The sequence below is a fragment of the Canis lupus genome, chromosome 30 (genome assembly GCF_011100685.1).
Source record: "Canis lupus familiaris isolate Mischka breed German Shepherd chromosome 30, alternate assembly UU_Cfam_GSD_1.0, whole genome shotgun sequence".
NCBI lineage: Eukaryota > Metazoa > Chordata > Mammalia > Carnivora > Canidae > Canis > Canis lupus.
In genome coordinates, this window is record NC_049251.1 from 10,605,822 (window position 1) to 10,625,771 (window position 19,950).

At 37.5% G+C, this 19,950-nt stretch overlaps 1 protein-coding gene across 7 annotated transcripts in view; it reads right to left on the bottom strand.

Moving 5' to 3' along the window:
* TP53BP1 (tumor protein p53 binding protein 1) overlaps nt 1-19,950 on the bottom strand; it is a 98,106-nt gene that overhangs the window by 48,742 nt on the left and 29,414 nt on the right. For all 7 annotated transcript variants that reach the window (XR_005381550.1, XR_005381551.1, XM_038580216.1 and 4 more), the window contains 7 exons: nt 14,190-14,320; nt 13,236-13,394; nt 12,729-12,858; nt 10,676-10,842; nt 8,637-8,763; nt 7,089-7,183; nt 3,615-3,823 (listed from right to left, as the gene is read on the bottom strand). Coding sequence is in view for 5 of the 7 variants with exons in the window: in XM_038580216.1 (XP_038436144.1) it covers nt 3,615-3,823; nt 7,089-7,183; nt 8,637-8,763; nt 10,676-10,842; nt 12,729-12,858; nt 13,236-13,394; nt 14,190-14,320 (1,018 nt within the window). In the remaining 2 variants the exon portion in view is untranslated. The remainder of the gene's footprint in view (nt 1-3,614; nt 3,824-7,088; nt 7,184-8,636; nt 8,764-10,675; nt 10,843-12,728; nt 12,859-13,235; nt 13,395-14,189; nt 14,321-19,950) is intronic.

Here is a 19,950-nt window from a genome sequence, read left to right on the forward strand (position 1 = left end):
CTAGATTGAGAGGGTTTAACAAATGCCCAATACAATGAAAATAAACCTGTGTCATGGGGTTGGAAATTTCGTAACACGAAGGACAAAGAGTAAATCCTACAAGATTTCAGTAAGGAGAGTAACAGCTCACATATTAAAGATCAGAATCAGATTGACTTCACACTTCTCAATAGTAACACTGGAATTTTGAAGATCGTGGAACAATGCCTTCAAAAATTAAAAGGAAAGCTATTTCCAACCTATAATTCTATATTTCTACAAACTATGAGTCAATAATGAGAGCAGAGGGGCGCCTCGGTGGCTCAGTCAGTTAAGCACCTGACTTCAGCTCAGGTCATGATCTCAGGGTCCTGGGACTGAGTCCCATGTTGGGCTCCCTGCTCAGCTCCTCTCTCTCTCAAATAAATAAATAAAATCTTAAAGAAAAAAAAAAAAAAAAAGGAGAGTAGACAGTATGCTACTAAAGAATACCCTCCACTAAAATGAGTAAACCAAGTAGGACATGGAGCCCAAAAAGAATCCAACACAAAGACACGTAAAGACAACCTCCAAGGACTATGGTGAAAAGGAGGTGAGTGATGCACCAAGAATAGAAGAAAACAGTAAAGATTAGAAATCAGGAGTCTCCAAAAGAGGTTTCTCCAAAGAGATGAAGTTTGAGGCCCCCAAACATCCTGAAAGGAGATTGGTAGAGAATTGGCAATTGGTAGAGAGCCTCGGGTTGAAGTGAAAAATATGCAGAAAACTAAACAAATAAAATAGACTATTATCAATTCCAGAGAAAAGAAATTATCTAAACATGAAAAATAATAATATTCCACAGATACTGCTTTGAATAGTGTTTATAATAGTGTTCATAATGATATAAACTTAATAATGGTTTAAACAAAATTATGATGTAACTATACTGGTAAGATAGGGGAATAGATAAAACATTTTTCAGGGGGCAAGGAAGGGGCAAAGGGAAAGGGAGAGAGAGAATCTTAAACCAGGCACAGAGCCCGACACTGGCTCAATCTTATAACCCTGAGATAGTGACCTAAGCTGAAATCAAGAGTCAAACACTTAACTGACAAAGCCACCCAGACACCCTTAAAAACTTTTTTAAAGGGATGCCTGGGTGGCTCAGTGGTTGAGCATCTGCCTTTGGCTCAGGGCACAGTCCTGGAGTCCCAGGATCGAGTCCCACATCAGGTTCTCCATAAGGGGTCTGCTTCTCCCTCTGCCTATGTCTGTCTATATCTTTGGGTCTCTCATTCTCTCATGAATAAATACATAAAATCTCTCTAAAAAAAAAAAAAAAAAGCAACCCTTTTTAAAAGAATGTATGATATACAGAATTATAGAGATACATAACACAAGAAAAAGTTTAAGGAACTGAAAGTGGTCGTCTCTGGGTAGGAGTGAGTAGAGATCTTGTTTTAACCATCAGACTCCTTTTTTGGCTTTTAGAAGTGCTTATTAATTAAAAACAAACCCTTAACATAAAAACTGTTAAGGTATTCCTGAGGTTTTTTTGTTTGTTTTGTTTTGCTTTTTCTTGTTTTTAGGAGACACAGACTACTCTACTGGCTGAGACATCTCAACATCACTCATTTGTCTCAAATGTTCATTGCTGGCTGTATAGATGCCTCTGAAGGTCTTTGGTAAATGCTGAAGGTGAGGCAATTTCTTCAATGGTGCCTTGTTAGAGTCAGTTTATCCCTTTTTAGCCATGCTTCACTTCTCCTGGTAGGGAATACCTTTGCAAAGATATACATTTCCACATAAGTCCTGTTTAGTCACTGATAAACATCTGTAACTTGTCTCTTTCACATCAGCTACCTCTTCTATAAAATTCTTCTCAGTACTCTCCATCAATGCTCACAGCTCATCCCTAAATTCTGATGATTCTTTAAAGCTATGTATGTTCACAGACAATTTTCACAGAAAAACAAAACTAAAAGACACATGGTGGTTGAACACTGACTTCATCTCCAGGTAACCAAGTCTTCACTCTTTTAACACCAGCAAAGCTAACTCTTCTCAAGTGTTTACACATGCAAGGCACTAATCCAGGTAGCATTTAACCTTCACAACTACCCTATGAGGTAGGTAGGTAGTGTCCATATACCCATTTTATTTGATGAGGAAAACAGGCTCAGTTTCAACTGGTCACAATGGCAGGCAGTAATGGTAGGGCCAGGAGTAAGTCTAGAAAGTTCTAACTCCAGAGTCGTTCTTAACCACATCACCAAATCACTTCTAATGATTGGTATAAAATGGAATTTTCAACAAAACAGACAAGTTTTAAAAACTCCAGGAAACAATTAAACTTTTCTTCCTACTGTCTCCTCTATACTAAATTTGTAGTATTTTTCACTACCGTTCATTATTCAATATAAACTTTTAGTACAACACCTGCAAACTGAAAGGCATGAAAGTTGTTCTCCCAAGAACACTAAAATAATCCCCCAATTAGTCTTACAAGAGGCATTTAGATTGAACATATAACATACACACTTAGATTTAGGACCTTTAATTCACTATGAATAAAACACGCATTTTTTTTTTTGCATTTTATGTTTTTAATATTTAAATTTAGAATTATACAAAAGACATGTTAGTTTTCCCTTGCTTTTAGAAGAAAACTAACTTCTCATTTGAAAACTAAAAACCATCTTAAAACCCTCCATGCTGGAATGATTAATTAGCTTATGTTATATTCACTCAGAGAAATACTATACAAGTTTTGAAAAGGTGGTATGGGGTTGGGTCTCAGTTAAGCATCTAACTCTTGATTTCGGCTCAGGTCACGATCTCAGGGTCGTGAGATGGAATCCGGCTTCAAGCTCCACACTTGGTGGAGTCTGCTTCTCTCCCTCTCCCTGTGCCCTTCCCCATGCACCTGTAATCTCACTCGTTAAAAAAAAAAAAAAAAAAAAAGGAAAGGGTAGTATGAAGACTATGTAATACTGAAAAATCATTATGATGCAATGTAACCTGGAAAAGATTAAAGTTATGTGTTCACTATAAACAACATCATTTAAAAAAATAGACACGTGAAAAGACAAAACTGGTAGTAGTTGTGTTACAGTAGGATAATGATTAACATCCCCCTTCAATTCTGCACTAACATTTTCAAAAAGTTAAAGACAGTACAAGAAATACAAGTTAAAGACAGTTTACACATAAGTGACTCTAGAAATGTTCTAAAACTAGACCGTGAGGACAGCTGCACAACTCTGTAACTGTATTAAATATCACTAAATTACATATTTAAAATGGGTGAACAAAAAAAATAAAAAATAAAAAATAAAAATAAAATAAAATAAAATAAAATAAAATGGGTGAACTTTATGGTTTATAAGTTATACCTCAAAGATTGTTAAAGAGGGCAGCCCTGGTGGCTCAGCGGTTTAGCGCCGCCTTCAGCCCAGGGCATGATCCTGGAGACCTGGGATCGAGTCCCATGTCGGGCTCCCTGCATGGAGCCTGTTTCTCCCTCTGCCTGTGTCTCTGCCTCTCTCTCTGTGTCTCTCATAAATAAATAAAATTTAAAAAAGAAAAAGAAAAAAAAAAAAAGATTGTTAAAGAAAAAAAAATTAATAGGGAAACACTCCTATAATACTCACGTGAGAAAACTCAGGCTGCGATGGGATAGGAAGTGACCCAGGATTAAAGACTGGTGTGCTCTGAGATACTGGTGTTGAGGCCTGTGGTGATATAACAGGCTCAGGTGGGACAGGAGGGTTTTCTATCTCCACTGGTTCATCATCTTGGAGTTTCTTCTCAAAAGATTCTCCTTTTCCTTCTGATAACACTGTCATGTCCATTGGCTCATCTGGTTTAAAACACGAAAAACAAATTAAAAAATAAGTACTCATCAATATTACTCATGTTCTAACACCACTAGTACCAACTGTATTACAGAAATTTCTATTCCTAAAAAACAATGATTTAATTTTCAGAAAAGCAGAGATTAACAGTAGATTGAGTCACAGAAATCTAGCATTACACTTTCTTCCCCTGGGAGGAGGAAGGTCCACACTCCCCAAATCCTCAGATACAGATGAAACTGGGGTTCATCTCAGGATACCCACTCAACCACATGAAATGTTAAATTAACTAGGATCCTCTAAAACACCTTTCCCTACTATAACTCAGTTTTTCGTATTTTGCATAGGAACCTTCAGATTAATGTCACCACATTTAACCATCATATATTTTGCCACAGGCCTTGAAAGGCAGAACTTGCTCACCACTCTATTACCTACTTATTTATGAACTCATTATATTTGCATTAGCAACTGCTAAGCAGAGAGATGAATGCCAGGACAAATACAGAAGAAAAAGAATCTATCAATGTCAATCAAGCAGTGATTTATCAAAGAAGGAAGTACCAAGCCACTAATCCTGAGACAAATGGCCCAAGGGGGAAACACACACACACACACCACCACCCCACTGCTTTCCCATAATATAATACCCACCTGTCAGCTAACAGGCTCTTCCTCAGACCCCACCTAGCTAGCTGGGTATTGATTCAACAATGCTTTTCCCCCTATTTTACAACTTGATGCCAAACAGGCTTCCCTCTAGACCACTCTCACAAATTATCTATGCCACTAAGTTTTTCACTGCAATCTACACTCACAGTATTGGCTATGCCTCACCTCAATACCTACTCTTTCTGCTTTGCTTGACTTCAACCTCACATTATAGTCTAATTGCTATAGGCCTTGAGTACACTACTACAGCTCTGTTTAAGTATTTTCATTACACCTTTTGATCTCTCTCACCATGACAAAGCACTTATTAAAGACCTACTGTTCTAAGCACTACATATAAAAAGGCTTTAGGTTAATAATGAAAGAAAGAAAAAGAAAGAAAGGAAGAAAGAAAAGAAAGAAAGAAAAAAGAAAGAAAAGGAAGGAAGCAAGCAAACATATATAGACCACAAACAATTATGCACATATTAAGCAAATGCATTAAATCTAAAATATCATTGACAGGAGAAAACACAATATGTTACATTAAAAGAGAAACACCACCACCAAATCATATATATAACATACTCCCAAGTTTCTAAAACACTTTTTTATGCATAGAAAATACTCTGAAAGGAAATATAATAAAAAATTAATTATAGCTGGATTGCAGTATCCCAGTGATTTTTATTACTTTCCTATATGCTTTCCAAACTTTCTATAGTGAGTATTAATCATCTTACAATCAGGGAGAAGGCATTTTTAATAGAATTATTTTTTATGTATCTTCAATGTTCCCACCATAAATAGAAAAAAGTTTTAAGTATAAGCCAAACTTAACTTGTAGTAGGATTTTTTTGTAAGATGGATTCACTTTTACTTTTTACCAAAGATATCATAAATTATGTCATGCTTAAAATTACAGTAGTCCATTTGGATACCTACAACTGATTTCAAGACAAACAGCCAGACACAAACGTAGTGGCAAAAGAAAGATAAAATTTTGTCATGGGTAAATTACATCTGAAAAACAGTTAAATATATTACTCTATTTACATCACTTGAGAATAAAGACAGCAGAATATCACAGGAAGCATGTAAACAACAGATAAGACCACAGGCTCTGGAGGCAGCTGCCTGAGTTCAAATCTTGCCTCTGTGACTTATCAGTTGTGAAACTCTCTGTGACTCTGTTTCCTAACCTGTAAAATGGAGATAAAAGTAACACCTATTTCTTAGGACTGCTGTGAGAGTTCAATGAACAAAACAAAACAACAAAGAAAAGCACCTAGAACCAAAGAGAGGTACACAAAACAGTGCCTGGCATACTTTAAGTGCTCAATAAACAACAGCTATCATACATTATTGGTATGTGAAAGAATAAAAAGGAAAAAAATCATGAAATTTACTGGAAAAGGTTTCATAATAGTAGTAGGAATTTAGAAATATTTTGAATGACTGGGGCACTCAGGTGACTCAGCTGGATAAACGTCTGACTCATGATTTCAGCTCAGGTCATGATCTCAGGGTCATGAGATGGAGCCCATGTCAGGCTCTGCACTGGGCTAGAGCTTGCTTCGGATTCTCTTCTCTCTCTGCCGCTCACCCTATGCACAAATAAATAAATCTTTAAAAAAAAAAGAAATATCGGGATGCCTGGGTGGCTCAGCGGTTGAGCATCTGCCTTCAGCTCAGGGCATGACCCTGGAGTCCCAGGAACAAGTCCCACATGGGGCTTCCTGCATGGAGGCTGGTTCTCCCACTGCCTGTGTCTCTGCCTCTCTCTATGCCTCTCATGAATAAATAAATAAAAATATTAAAAAAAAAAAAAAAGATAGATCTTGAGTAAGTGACTGGATATGAACTAGAACAGAGTAAAAGAGGTTTAGGGATCCCTGGGTGGCGCAGTGGTTTGGCGCCTGCCTTTGGCCCAGGGCGCGATCCTGGAGACCCGGGATCGAATCCCATATCGGGCTCCCGGTGCATGGAGCCTGCTTCTCCCTCTGCCTGTGTCTCTGCCTCTCTCTCTCTATCATAAATAAATAAATTTAAAAAAAAAAGAGAGGTTTAGTTACTGAGATAAATTAAGTAAAAAAGAAATCTTTCTTGTGATTAAATAGAACATCACTAGGTCCGCAATGGATGTGAATGAAGTCAAAATTTCTACCACCTACTCCTAGCCACTCTTCCACTAAAACTGCTTTGGTGATAGCAAAAGTAAATTTTAAAGAGCACAAGAAACAGTTTTTGATTCCCTTTCACCAAGACCTTGTCAACATGTACTGGAAACTACTGGACTATTAGTAATAAACTCAATTCTTCACTTAAATGCCATTGTAATATACTACTTTGAGTTCAACCTTAAAAACAGAAAAATTTTACCTTAAGGATTTTTTAAAAAATGAAATCAATAACACAGAATTTTCATAAAAATCAGTGTTAGAAGAGCACAGAATTGAGGAGAACACTTTTACACTACGTCACATCCCTGCAGGTGGGACAGGTATCAGTCTATTAAATACTATCACAGTGTTCAAACAAGAAGCTACGTTTTGCAACGCAGAAGTGCTCCTCCTCTTCTAATCTGAGGATCAACAGACAGATCAAGAGAGAACTCACCTTTTCTCCCTTCTTGCTCTGTGGGACTGCTAGGAATGATAAAAGGGGTAGATCGGAAAGCATCAGGGGAAGGAGCAATAAGATCTGAGGAATTCCTTTATGTAAAGAAAGAATTTACAGGTTATTTTACCACAGCCACAGTTTTACATTTGTTTTTTACTTTCTAATAGCAAAAGTATCTAAGTCATTCAGCGAAATCTTATTAACAATCTCTCAAACAGCTACCAGACATTGGTAGAAGAGCGATGAATAATACTTAACTATTTCTCATACCAGACACATCCAAAATTAGAAAAAAAAAAAAAAAAAAGAGTAAGGGAGGGCAGCCCCGGTGGCTCAGCGGTTTAGCGCCGCCTGCAGCCCAGGGCATGATCCTGGAGACCCAGGATCAAGTCCCACATCAGGCTCCCTGCATGGAGCCTGCTTCTCCCTCTGCCTATGTCTCTGCCTCTCTCTCTCTCTCTCTCTCTTCGTGTCTCTCGTGAATAAATAAATAAAAATCTTAAAAAAAAAAAAAAAAAGAATAAAATCTTTAAAAAAAAAAAAAGAGTAAGGATAAAGCCATATAATTCTAAGAGAAGTAAATAATCGGACAAAAGGACACCATGATTGCAAAGCAGAAGGAGAAACTACTACAAAATACATTCATCTGCAGAAATGAGATAAAAATATTAACACCATTTTTTGCCTACTATTAGAAAAATCAGGCACGTTTTTATTTAAAAAAAAAAAAAAAAAAAAAAGCGGGAACCCTGGGTGGCACAGCAGTTTGGCGCCTGCCTTTGGCCCAGGATCGAGTCCCACGTCAGGCTCCCGGTGCATGGAGCCTGCTTCTCCCTCTGCCTGTGTCTCTGCCTCTCTCTCTCTCTCTCTCTCTGTGTGACTATCATAAATAAATAAAAATTTAAAAAAAAAAAAGCCTCTTTGCCATAACACAGAGATAAAGTACTCTAATTACTATTAGCTCTAGTATAACCTATTCTCCACCCCTAAGCTCTTAAACGGAAAGAACTGCTGGTCAAATGGAGGAGCAGAATGCTTATTTTGGATGTATAAGAGTACATAACTGGGCAGTTTCTTCCTAGTGAAACCTTTGGGCTACTATTATAAAACCTCAAAACAAGAAAGCAGAGCTAGGGATCCCTGGGTGGCGCAGCGGTTTGGCACCTGCCTTTGGCCCAGGGCGCGATCCTGGAGACCCGGGATCGAATCCCACGTCGGACTCCCGGTGCATGGAGCCTGCTTCTCCCTCTGCCTATGTCTCTGCCCCTCTCTCTCTCTGTGTGTGACTATCATAAAAATAAAATAAAATAAAATTTAAAAAAAAAAAAAAAAAAAAAAGAAAGCAGAGCTACCTGCCTTCAATAGGTCCACTAAGTTCTTAATCCAAAAATTCTAAAGCCTAGAGTTTGCCTTTTGGTTTAAAAAAGAATTCTGGACCAGTAGACAATTTTAGCTCTTTTAACCTTAGCCTAAGACCCTTGTTTCCAAAAAAAAAAAAAAAAAAGACCCTTGTTTCCTTGGCAGAGCTATTTCAGGATTACTTACGTGGAAAGACTCTCCTGAACAAGGGACCTCTGACCAGACAGCTGCAGGAGTTGCAGAGTGGTAGCAGGTGTGGAAACTAGAGAAATTCCACCTTCTTCCCTTAAAGGAGTAGAGCAATCACCAGAAGCTTTCAAAAAAAGAGAGAGAAAAAAAATTCTAGTTGCATTTGCTTCTCAGATTGACATTACTCAATTGTAAAAAAAAAAAAAGAAAGAAGAAAAGAAAAGAAAAGAAAAGAAAAGAAAAGAAAAGAAAAAAAGAGACCACTGAGTACTGCTAAAAGAATAATATCCATGTTTCCAACCATGTTCCAAGAGGGTAGAAACTGTTTTCAAGTTGTAGTACAGTCAATGAAATGGATGCTAACACAAATTCTGAGTGACCATTCAATCCCACCCTCCCTACTAAATTATAGGTTTCCTCTTTTTTTTTTTTTTTAAGATTTTATTCATTTATTTGAGAGAGCACAAGCAGGGCCTGAGGGTTGGAGGGGTATAAAAGGGAAAGGGACAAACAACCTGGGGCTCTCGATCCCAGGACTCCAGGATCATAACCTGAGCTAAAGGCAGACACTTAACCAACTGAGCCACCCAGGTGTCTTAAATTATGGGTTTCCTTAATACAGAACTGACAAAAAAGGATTCCTTAGTCCTTTCTATTCTGATCAAAGCTTGGAGGAAAAAGGCAGAATTCTAAAACCTCTTCTTTCTTGTGAAGCTTCTATTATAAAATAGCAAGTAAGGCTTTTATTCCAAGGTCTACCTAAAGTGAAGTAAAGCTCATGCCATGATGCAGATGGGAAAAGTCAAAACAATGCACTTAACACCTGATGATGGGGATGCAGCAATTTTCATGATTAGAACGTGAGCCTCCTCAGAGACAAAAAATACTAATGCATTAGTAAAAGGATATATAAGCAGCCATTACTGATTTATATTATGAAGAATCTCCTGTTGGTCCCTTCTCCCTAGCAATAGATGGGAGTATCAGCTACATTAATCTGAAGTATAAAGGAATTTCTTGGGTCACTGGGTGGCTCAATTGTTAAGCATCTGCCTTCAGCTAGGTCATGATCTTAGGGTCCTGGGATTGGGGCCGCCTTGGACTCCCTGCTCAATGAAAGGGGAAGGTGTCTGCTTCTCCCTTTCCCTCTGCCCCCAACCTGTACATGCATGCTCACGCTCTCTCAAATAAAGGAATTTCTTAAATACAAGCTTCAGTGAAAGACCAAGAAAGTTTCCTTGGTGACTCTTTGAATGTCTTGCACACATTCCCAGCACACAGTAAAGGAATATAACCTTTTCTTCTTCCCTCCTTACAACCAACACATATTTTGCTGGTTGTTACTGAAGCTATCTGGCTCTGTGAGATTTCGGAATGGGGAGTGGTGGAGGTTAACAAAATGTGAAACAAAAACCATTCCAGTCTTATATAAGTTTTATGTTCTTTCTGCTAGGCTATAACTTCCTATTTCTGATAGATGAGTAGAAAGACTATTGCCCAGGTGATTATGAAAAATCTATACTTATTTATCATGATATTTAAAATCTGAAGATCTATGGTGACAGAAAGAGCTACTCTGTCCAAAATATTAAATTTACCATATTACTATTATTCCTCAATATCTCCATCTAAACAGAGAGAAAACTATGTCAAAATATTAAAGAGCAATCATTCCCAAAAGCCCTTCTCATTAATCAGCTAGAAACATATTTTCCTCCTATATTACAAACAAGTCTACATATCTATCAAGTGCCTTCTAACTTAAATAGTAGCCTCCAAACAGAAATAAAGTTTAGATCTTTGGGGATCCCTGGGTGGCTTAGCAGTTTAGTGCCTGCCTTTGGCCCAGGGCATGATCCCGGATTCCCAGGTTCGACTCCCACATCGGGCTCCTTGCATGGAGCCTGCTTCTCCCTTTGCCTGGGTCTCTGCCTCTCTCTTTCTGTGTGTCTGTCGTGAATAAATAAAATCTTTAAAAAAAAAAAAGTTTAGATCTTTGGGGAAGAGAAGCTACAGCAACTAATTCTTCTTTGTACCTGCTTTATTGCTCTGGTCAAACAAGTCTTCCTGAGTTGACAAAACCTCAGGTTCTGGTGACTTCTGAATCTTCAGTCCACCTTGCAAAAGCTCTTGAGCAGTTATTCGTTCGTTTGTTTCCATAGCAGCAAGAGATACTTTGGGACTAGAAGGCATATCCTCTGACCTAAGGAAATTCAAATCACCAGGAGAAAGAGTTGCTAATTCAAATACTCTCACCTCCGAATTAAAAAGCTTTTCCTGTTTTATGTTTTCCCTTTAATAATCTCAAAACTTCCAGTGGCTCTAGTTTATGTAACTATGTCCTAAAAGTGAAATAAGCTACTTTTTATGATACAAAGCCTCAGCCCATTTCTTTTTTTTTTTTTTCTCAGCCCATTTCAAAGCCTATCTCTCACACAGTAATATTTCTTTTCAACTTTGCTCACTGCTGTGCAGCATGCTATCCAAGATTTCTGATAGGCGATTTAAGGATTTTTGTTAAGAATTTCTCCGTTACCTAGGTAAACATGAAAGATTGTGACCCAGACCAGAACAATGTCAGTCCTAATGAGGACCTTCCACAAAAAGAGCTTGGGTGTGAATTATCCTCTGCACTACTGCCACACCCATTATCTATTCCTAGCCCAACCTAAGCCCAAAACCAAGAATCCTTCATAACCAACATTACTCATATATTGAAGACTCATTGCTGGCCCCTTTCCAGAGACTTGGGAAATAGCTTCACCTACTAAAATGATAGCAAAACTAGCTACAGGGCAACTTCCTTAAGAAAAGCCTAAAAAGTCAGCCCAAGTTAGACTGAGTGTTTTGCATCAGAAAGACAACTTCTCTTGATATTCAATTTTGTTCAGCACCCCATTCCCACTGTCTCCACTGAAGGAAGCTAGAAAACAATACTGAATGTTTATTCATCACCTTCCCCAAATTGGAAGCATCCCCGTTTTCCCCTGCCAAATCCAAACTTGAGCTGTTGACCAGAGGCAATGCAGTTTGGGACACAACAATCACCACAGGTAGAGACTAGAGATATGCCTAATTTCTACCAAAGTGCCTAATTCCTACCAAGTTAAGACCTAGAGGACTTGGGAAAGAATACATCTCTAAAAGCTACATATTTCAGCAAGATACCTGAGGGCCAAAGTAATTTGGGTACTCCTTACTTAAATATAGGAATAGATTTTCAAATATATTATTGACTCCTCATAACACTAGAGAGGGTATGAAGTCCTCCCATAGAAAGACCGTGCCTCTGTAGACAAAGATCAAAGAGGAGTGACAAGCCAAAATTAAGGAATCATGCTTATAGGGGCACCTGACTGGCTCAGTTGGTGGAGCATGCAACTCCTGATCTTAGGGTTTGTGTTCGAGCCCCATGTGCTAGATGCAGAAATCACTTAAAAATAAAAATCTTAAAAAAAGAAGGGGGGATCCCTGGGCAGCGCAGCGGTTTGGCGCCTGCCTTTGGCCCAGGGCGCGATCCTGGAGACCCGGGATCGAATCCCACGTCGGGCTCCCGGTGCATGGAGCCTGCTTCTCCCTCTGCCTGTGTCTCTGCCTCTCTCTCTTTCTCTCTCTGTGACTATCATAAATAAATAAAATTAAAAAAAAAAAAAAAAAAGAAGGGAGGGGAGAAGGTAGGCAGCCCTGGTGGCACAGCGGTTTAGTGCCACCTGCAGCCCAGGGTGTGATCCTGGAGACCCCAGATTGAGTCCCACATCAGGCTCCCTGCATGGAGCCTGCTTCTCCCTCTGTCTGTGTCTCTGCCTCTCTCTGTCTCTCATGAATGAATAAATAAAATCTTTAAAAAAAAAAAAAAAGGAGTCATGCTTTAGTTACTGAAGCAATAAAATAGCCTTGTAATATGCCTGAAGATGAGATGAAGACACAGTAAAAATTCATAAACAATCAATGTTTCCACTGGACCAGAAATATGCACATTATAAGGGGTGGAAAATCAACAATTTCTAAAAATGTTTCCACCTAGCCAAGTAAAACAAGTATGATCCTAAAGCAAAAACTCAATAATACTTTCTAGAAAGAGTAGTTTACCTTGCAGATGGTGGGTTTTGCTCTTCTAACCCAGGTACATCCTTACTGGTCTTTGTTTCCACAGGGACATCCCTGCTAGGCTGTTCTGCCATGGAGATATCTTCATTGGACTGTTCTTCATGTTTAATTCCTTGAAATTTTAAAAGACAGGAGAAGACATTTAATTTTTCAAAGTACTAGAAGCAGTCCCAAATACGTTTTTAAAGGCAAAGATTTTAATAAAAAGTCCAATTTGAAAATATATACAGGCATCGTCCCAAAAAAGGAAAATAACCAGTAACCACCAAAAAATAAATAAATAACCAGTAACCCACTTACAAAAACTCTCATTAATCTTCAAGCCGTCAACTAACAAGTATTTGCCAGACAACTCTGCAACCTTACTATATTAACTTAGACTATATTAACTTAGTAGCTATAAAATCTATCAAGGAAAAGATAACCAACTCTAGCTTGGTAGGAAAATGTTTTTAAATAATTCCTAATGCCAAAAAATATGTTTCATACCAATATTAGCATCCATATTAGACAGCCTAGTATAACTAGAGTTGGTGGTTACTGACAGTAGAGGCTCTTTATCTACTTCATATGGCAAAGTATGTTCTTCAACATCCTGGCTCTGGGACAGTTCCAGAACTCCAAAGCCCAACTGTGATGAGGCAGGATCTAGAAACAAAACCCCAAGAAATTAGGTAGCATGTCACAATATTATGCACCGTATAAGGTGCTGTCCCTTAGCACATAAAAGGGTCATTTTAAGTCATCCACACCAAATCCCTGACTCAAAGTTTTTCAAAATAAAATTAAAAATAAAGGCACTAAAAGTAAGGGTGCCTGAGTGGCTCAGTTAATCATCCACCTCTTGATTTCAGCTCAGGTCATGATCTCAGGGTCATGAGGATCAAGTCCCACAATATTGGGCTCCACGCTCAGCTGAGAGTCAGCTTGAAATCCTCTCCTTCTCCCTCTGCCCCTCCCCTGGCTTGTGCATTCACTCACATTCTCTCTCAAAAATAAATACATCTTTTTTAAAAACACAAAACAATAAGAATAAAGGCACTAAAAGACGGAAAATATGTAATGAAGCAAAAAATTACATATTATAAAACCTTATGAGTACCTTATAGGTAGACTATGTCTACTTTCTGAAGATAAACATAAACTATAACCACCTACACAGCAATTCTGATTGTGCTTCCACACAGGAAGTATATATCCCCAAAATATTTGAAAAACAAATGTAACAAGAATCAATATGCAGAAAGGGGGCTATCCAATAAGCATCAAATTCCTGAACATCAAATTTGGTGGAGTATCTTAGACAACTGTAAATTTCTTAATGACTCTTCTCAATTTAATGATGAGAAATCTGTAACTCGATAAAGAGAAATTTAGATATCTACATGCTTAAGTGAAAGGGACTTAAAACAATTTACTATCCAGAAAAAGGCATAAAGCTACCTTCAGCACCAAGTGAGTGTGTGGTAATATCATCTCCAGTATCTTCTTCCTTTTCCTCCTCCTTCTCTTCCACTTCTTCTTCCTTCTCTTCACCCGCAGGAGGAGCAGATTCCACTGACATCCCCAAAACACTAAACAGCAGAAAGAAACGATCATGTATTCCCAGATAGGCTGGGACACTTTGCTCAAAGCACTCTTCGAAATTTACTGTGACACCCCACATACCAATATCTTAAACCAATTTGAAAAGAGTAAAAAGCCTGGTCCCCATTAGTGCTTCTTTCTACAAAAAGCACCTGAAAGGATAACAACCAAAACACATTGCTCAGAATTAAGTAAGAAATACTTAAGAGAAGAACAAACATACTTGGAATTTTACCTTTCTCTGAAAAAGCTTAAGCAGGGAGAAAAAAAATCTTATCCTCAAGAGAATTAATGGCAAGTGACATAAGATAGGCATTAGAGGTGTAGTGAAGGGACTCAAAAATACATCAACTGAATCAGACACAGTTCACAAAAAATTTTAGTGAAAAACCTTAGAATACATCTATAAAATCTGAGGGTCTGAATAAAATTCAGGTCTGTATATTTAAAGGAAGTTAACGGTCAAAAAACATTATGAACAAAAGTAAAAGACAACAATTAGGAAAAAATACTGCAACAAATGTAAAAGAATAATCTTCAAAAAATATAAGGAATTCATATGAAGAACCCCAAAACATAAATGGACAACTCATAAAGAAGAAATTCAAGTATCTTTAAACATGTAGAAAAACATATAAACCAATTGTTGTTCATCAAATTAGAAAAAAATAAACAGTATTTTTGGTGCTATTTGGTGCTGCCCAAACCTGAGATAAGCATTATTATATAATGTTTATGACACTAAATTACTTAGTTTCTTATAAACTAACAGAACCTTTCTGGAGAACAATTTGGAAAGATGTTTCTAAAAAAGCTCTAAAAAGTGTTTGTAACCCAAAATTTCAATAACATCAAGAAATGATTTGAAATTTGGAAAGATCCTTGTACAAGCTTATTTCTCAATGTTTACTGTGATTAAAAAATACCTCTAAGTCCAGTAAAGGAAAATAATTAAATAATTTCCTGATCCATAAAACTGTTGTATATTCTGCAACTATTAAAAATGTTTGAAAAAAAAAATGTTTGAAAAAAACAAATACAAAGTGTAAAAGACCTGGATTGGATCCTGGAAAACTAAACAGATCAGTAAATTAATATATTTGAAACAATGTTTATTATAAAATATATTTTGACATCCGATACAAGTGTGAAAATCTGAATAGAACTACATTACTAGGTATTACGAATTAGTATTTGCTTAGGTGTGATAAGGTTATTACGATTATATAAAATAATGTATTATTCTTAGGGAATAAATGCTGAAGTATTAAAGGGTAACTATGATGTCTGCAACTTAGTTTCAAACAATCCAGTCCCCCAAAAGGTGTATTTTATGTATGTTTATGTGTGTGTGTGTGTGTGTGTATACGCACATACATATAGAGAACAAATATGTACTATCCTTTTATCTTTCCTGTGGGTTTAAATTTTTTAAATGAGAAACTTCAGGAAAATGCTATTAAGAGTTTTAACTGCCATGGGAAAAATTCCATGTTGTTAAGCAAAAAAGGTCAAACACAAACTTTTAATTTACACAAGTCAACCATCAAGTGCACACACACAAAAGAGGGGAAATATGCCAACATGTTTATAGCAATTAGCCTCTGGGTGGCAGAATTATAGGCAACATTTTTCGCTTCCTTGAAACTTTCTATACATTTAATGTTTCGTATAAAGACTACTGAGCATAACTATAATGAGCATTAAAAGGTGTATACATAAATATGCAAAGTTGGGGACCATGATCCAAGGAAAAGGGACTAAGATTTTCACAAAAATAAAATAGAATATTACCTATATAACTGGGAAGACCAGTTACATAACCTTGGGAACTACAGGGAAAGTCCAAGAGCAAACATGACAAAATGTAGAAGAGCAATGAAAGACAACACAAACCACATACTTTGGCTCTTCCTCAGTCTCTTTTCTTGGTTTTGCTTCATGTCCTTCCCTGACATCTAAATGCTGGTGGCACGGTGAGTCCTTGGAACTTCACCTTTACTCACCTCCTTAATGATCTTATCCAGACTCAGCTTTAAATATCATCCACATATACTAGTGACTCTGCAATTTAAATTTCCAGAGTAGTTAAGACCTTCCCCCTGAGCTCCATCCAGACTTGTACATCAATTGTCTCCAACTGTTCATTGAAAAGTCAGCTCAACTTCAGTATGTCTAAACCTGACCTTCTCCTGCAGTCTTACACATCTCTTCTAGCAGTGACTCCATTCTTCCAGTATTGTTACCTCCCTTTCTCTCATACTCCACAACCAATCAAAAAACCCAGATTCTAAAAAAAAAATCAAAAAAAAAAAAAAAAAAAAAAAACCCCAGATTCTCACCACTCCTCATCACTTCTACTCTAGTCTAGCCACTGGCTAACATTGCCTAAATTATTTCAGGGGTCGCCTGGGTAGCAGAGTTGGTCAAGCATCCAATTCCTGGTTTCAGCTCAGGTTGTGATCACAGGGTCATGAGGTCCAAAGCTCAGCATGGAGGCTGCTTGGGATTCTCACTCTCCCTCTGCCCTCCTACTTGTATATACACACACGTGCTCTCTTCCACTCTCTAAAATAAATAAATACGTTCAGTAGTCTTCTAGTTGGTCTTCTTGCCTCTACCCTTGCACCTCCTTCAGTCTATTCTCCTTTTTAATTTAAATGCCTTTTTTTCCCCAGCTTTAACAAGGCATAATCCACAAGTAAAAATTGTACACTCTTCAGTCTATTCTTAATCCAGCAGCTAGAGTGATCCTGTCAAAATCTAAGTCAGATTATGTCATTCCTCTGTTCAAACCCCTTAAATGCCTTCCTATCTCACTAAAAGAAACAGCTGAATTCTTCACACTGACCTGTAAGGCCTCACATATTCTGGTTCCACCTTTATTTCTCTTGACTTCCCACTTCTCTCCATCATTCTATTCCAGCCATGCTGACCTCCTTGTCATTTCTCAAATATTCCAGGCACACTCATACCTCAGGGCCTTTGCACTTGCTGTTCTCAATGCATGGACTGCACTTATCCCAGATAACTAGAGACATCACTTAAGAACTTTTAATCAAACATCACATCAGTGAGGCATTCCCTAAGTCACCCTATCTAAACTTGCAACTCCTCTGACATTTTCTATCCCTTTCTCTGCTATTCTCTGCTATATTTTTCTCTTCAGCCCTTAGTGTCTAACATACTATTTACTTATTTACCATGTATTACTATATCCCATATGAGAATGTAAGCTACATTAAGGTCTATGATTTTTATTTTTTCTGATTCTTTGCAACTCCAAAATTCAACACTGCTTGAAATATAGGAAATACCCAATACATATCTGTAAAATGATTAGATGAATCTTAAGAGGCCTGAAATAAATCAGATTAAAGACAAAAAAAAATAGTACTGATGTTAAACTTTTTTCCACTGTCTGAAGCTGATGAAAACAAAGGTTTAAATACATTATTTAGAAATACACAGGGCACCTAGGTTGCTCAGTAGGTTAAGCAACTATCCACCTTCAGCTCAGCTCATGATCTCAGGGTTCTGGGATCAAGCCCCACATCAGGCTCCCTGCTCAGCGGGGAGTCTGCCTCTCCCTCTCCCTCTGCCCCTCTCTCCACTCATGCTCTCTGTCTCTCTCAAACAAATAAAATCTTAAAATAAATACATTATTTAGAAATACAAAAGTAGCCATTAAAAGAACTAAAATAATTACTATCAAAAATTGGGAGTGTTTTGAGTCAAATCCGTATCTTTCAATATATAATTCAACTGTCTTAATTTGATAAAACAAGAAATGGCAGTATAATGATGTTAGGTTTACAATAGCATTGAGTGCTAGGAAGATAACCTCTCAAAGCAGTTAAAACACACTTAAAGGGTTGCCTCTGTGAAAAGGGACCACGGGTGGATAAGGACCCTGCTTTTCATTATAAGCTCATTTTTATTTAAGTAGGCTCCATACCCAACATGGAGCCCAACGTGGGGCTTGAACCCATAACCCTAAGACTGAGACCTGAGCTGAAATCAAGGTAGGACACTTAACTGACTGATCCAGCCAGGCACCTCTATCAGCTATTTTTTAAATAAACTATGTATTTATATTGCTCTGTTAAAAGTATTTGACAGACCTCATCAGAATTAAAAACCTGCTCTGTGAAAAGCCCTCTGAAGAGGATGAAAAGACAAACTACAGAGAGAAAATACTTGCAAACCACATATCCTATGAAGGACTAATAACTAGAATATATAAAGTACTTCCAAAACACAATTTTTAAACATTCAATTAGAAAATGGACAGAAGACATTAACAGACATTTCCTTTAAAAGGATGTACAGATGGCAAATAAGCACATGAAAAGATGTTCAACATTACTTGCCACTAGGGAAATGCAAATTAAAACAATGAGATAACATCACTACACTCTTATCAGAATGGCCATAATAAAATAGTGACACCACCAAATGCTGGTGAGAAGGGATAGACTGAAAAAAAAAAAAAAAAAAAAAAAAAGAGAAGGGATAGACTGGACCTCTTACACTGCTAGTGAAACTATAAAATGATACAGCACCTCTAGAAAATAGTTTGGCAGTTTCTTAAAAAAAAAATAAATATGCAACTGCCCACCTGGCCATTTATTCCAGAGATATGAAGACTTATATTCATGCAAAAACTAGCATGCAAATGTTCAGAGCAACTTTATTTGTTGTTTTAAGATTTTATTTACTTATTTGAGAGAGAGAGAGAGAGAGAGAGAGAGAACACACACAAGAGCAGGGAATGGGGCAGAGGGAAAGGGAGAGAATCCCAAGCAGACTCTGAGCTGAGCACAGAGCCCGATGTGGGGCTTGATCTCACAACCCTGAAATCATTATCTGAGCTAAAACCAAGAGTCAGACATCTAACTGACTGAGCCACCCAGGTGCCCTGGGAGCAATTTTATTTTTAACAGCCAAAAACCAGATCAACCTAGACTTCCTACAATAGGTAAATGGTTAAACTGTGGTATATCCATACCATGGAACATTACTCAGCAATAAAAAGGAATGAACTACCCATACATGCAACAATTTGGATGGATCTCCCAGGAATTACGCTAAAAAAAAGTCTATCCCACGGGTTACATAACATATGATCCCATTTAAATAACATTTTGAAATGACAAAATATCACAAAGGACAGTCTTAATTAGTGATCGCCAGAGGTTCAGCAAGAGAAGAGGTGGGTATGGCAATAAAAGGATAGCACTAGGGATCCTTGTGGTGCTGGAATCGTTCCGTATGTTGATTTATAGTGGTAGATACACAGGTAACTAGACTTTATACAAATTCACACACACAAATACAAGTAAAAGTAGGGAAATCTGAATACATTCAGTGGATTTTATCAATGTTAATAACCTGATTATGATTTTATACTGCTTTGCAAAACATTACCATTTGGGAAACTGGGCAAAGTTTACAAAGGATCTCTAAGTATTATTTCTTACAACTGCATGTGAATCTATAATCGTCTCATTTTCAAAATGTTTAACAGCAAGGGGCGCCTGGCTGGCTCAGTTGGTGAAGCATGCAACTCTGATTCTGAGGTTGTGAGTTCAAGCCCCATGCTAGGTGTAGAGAT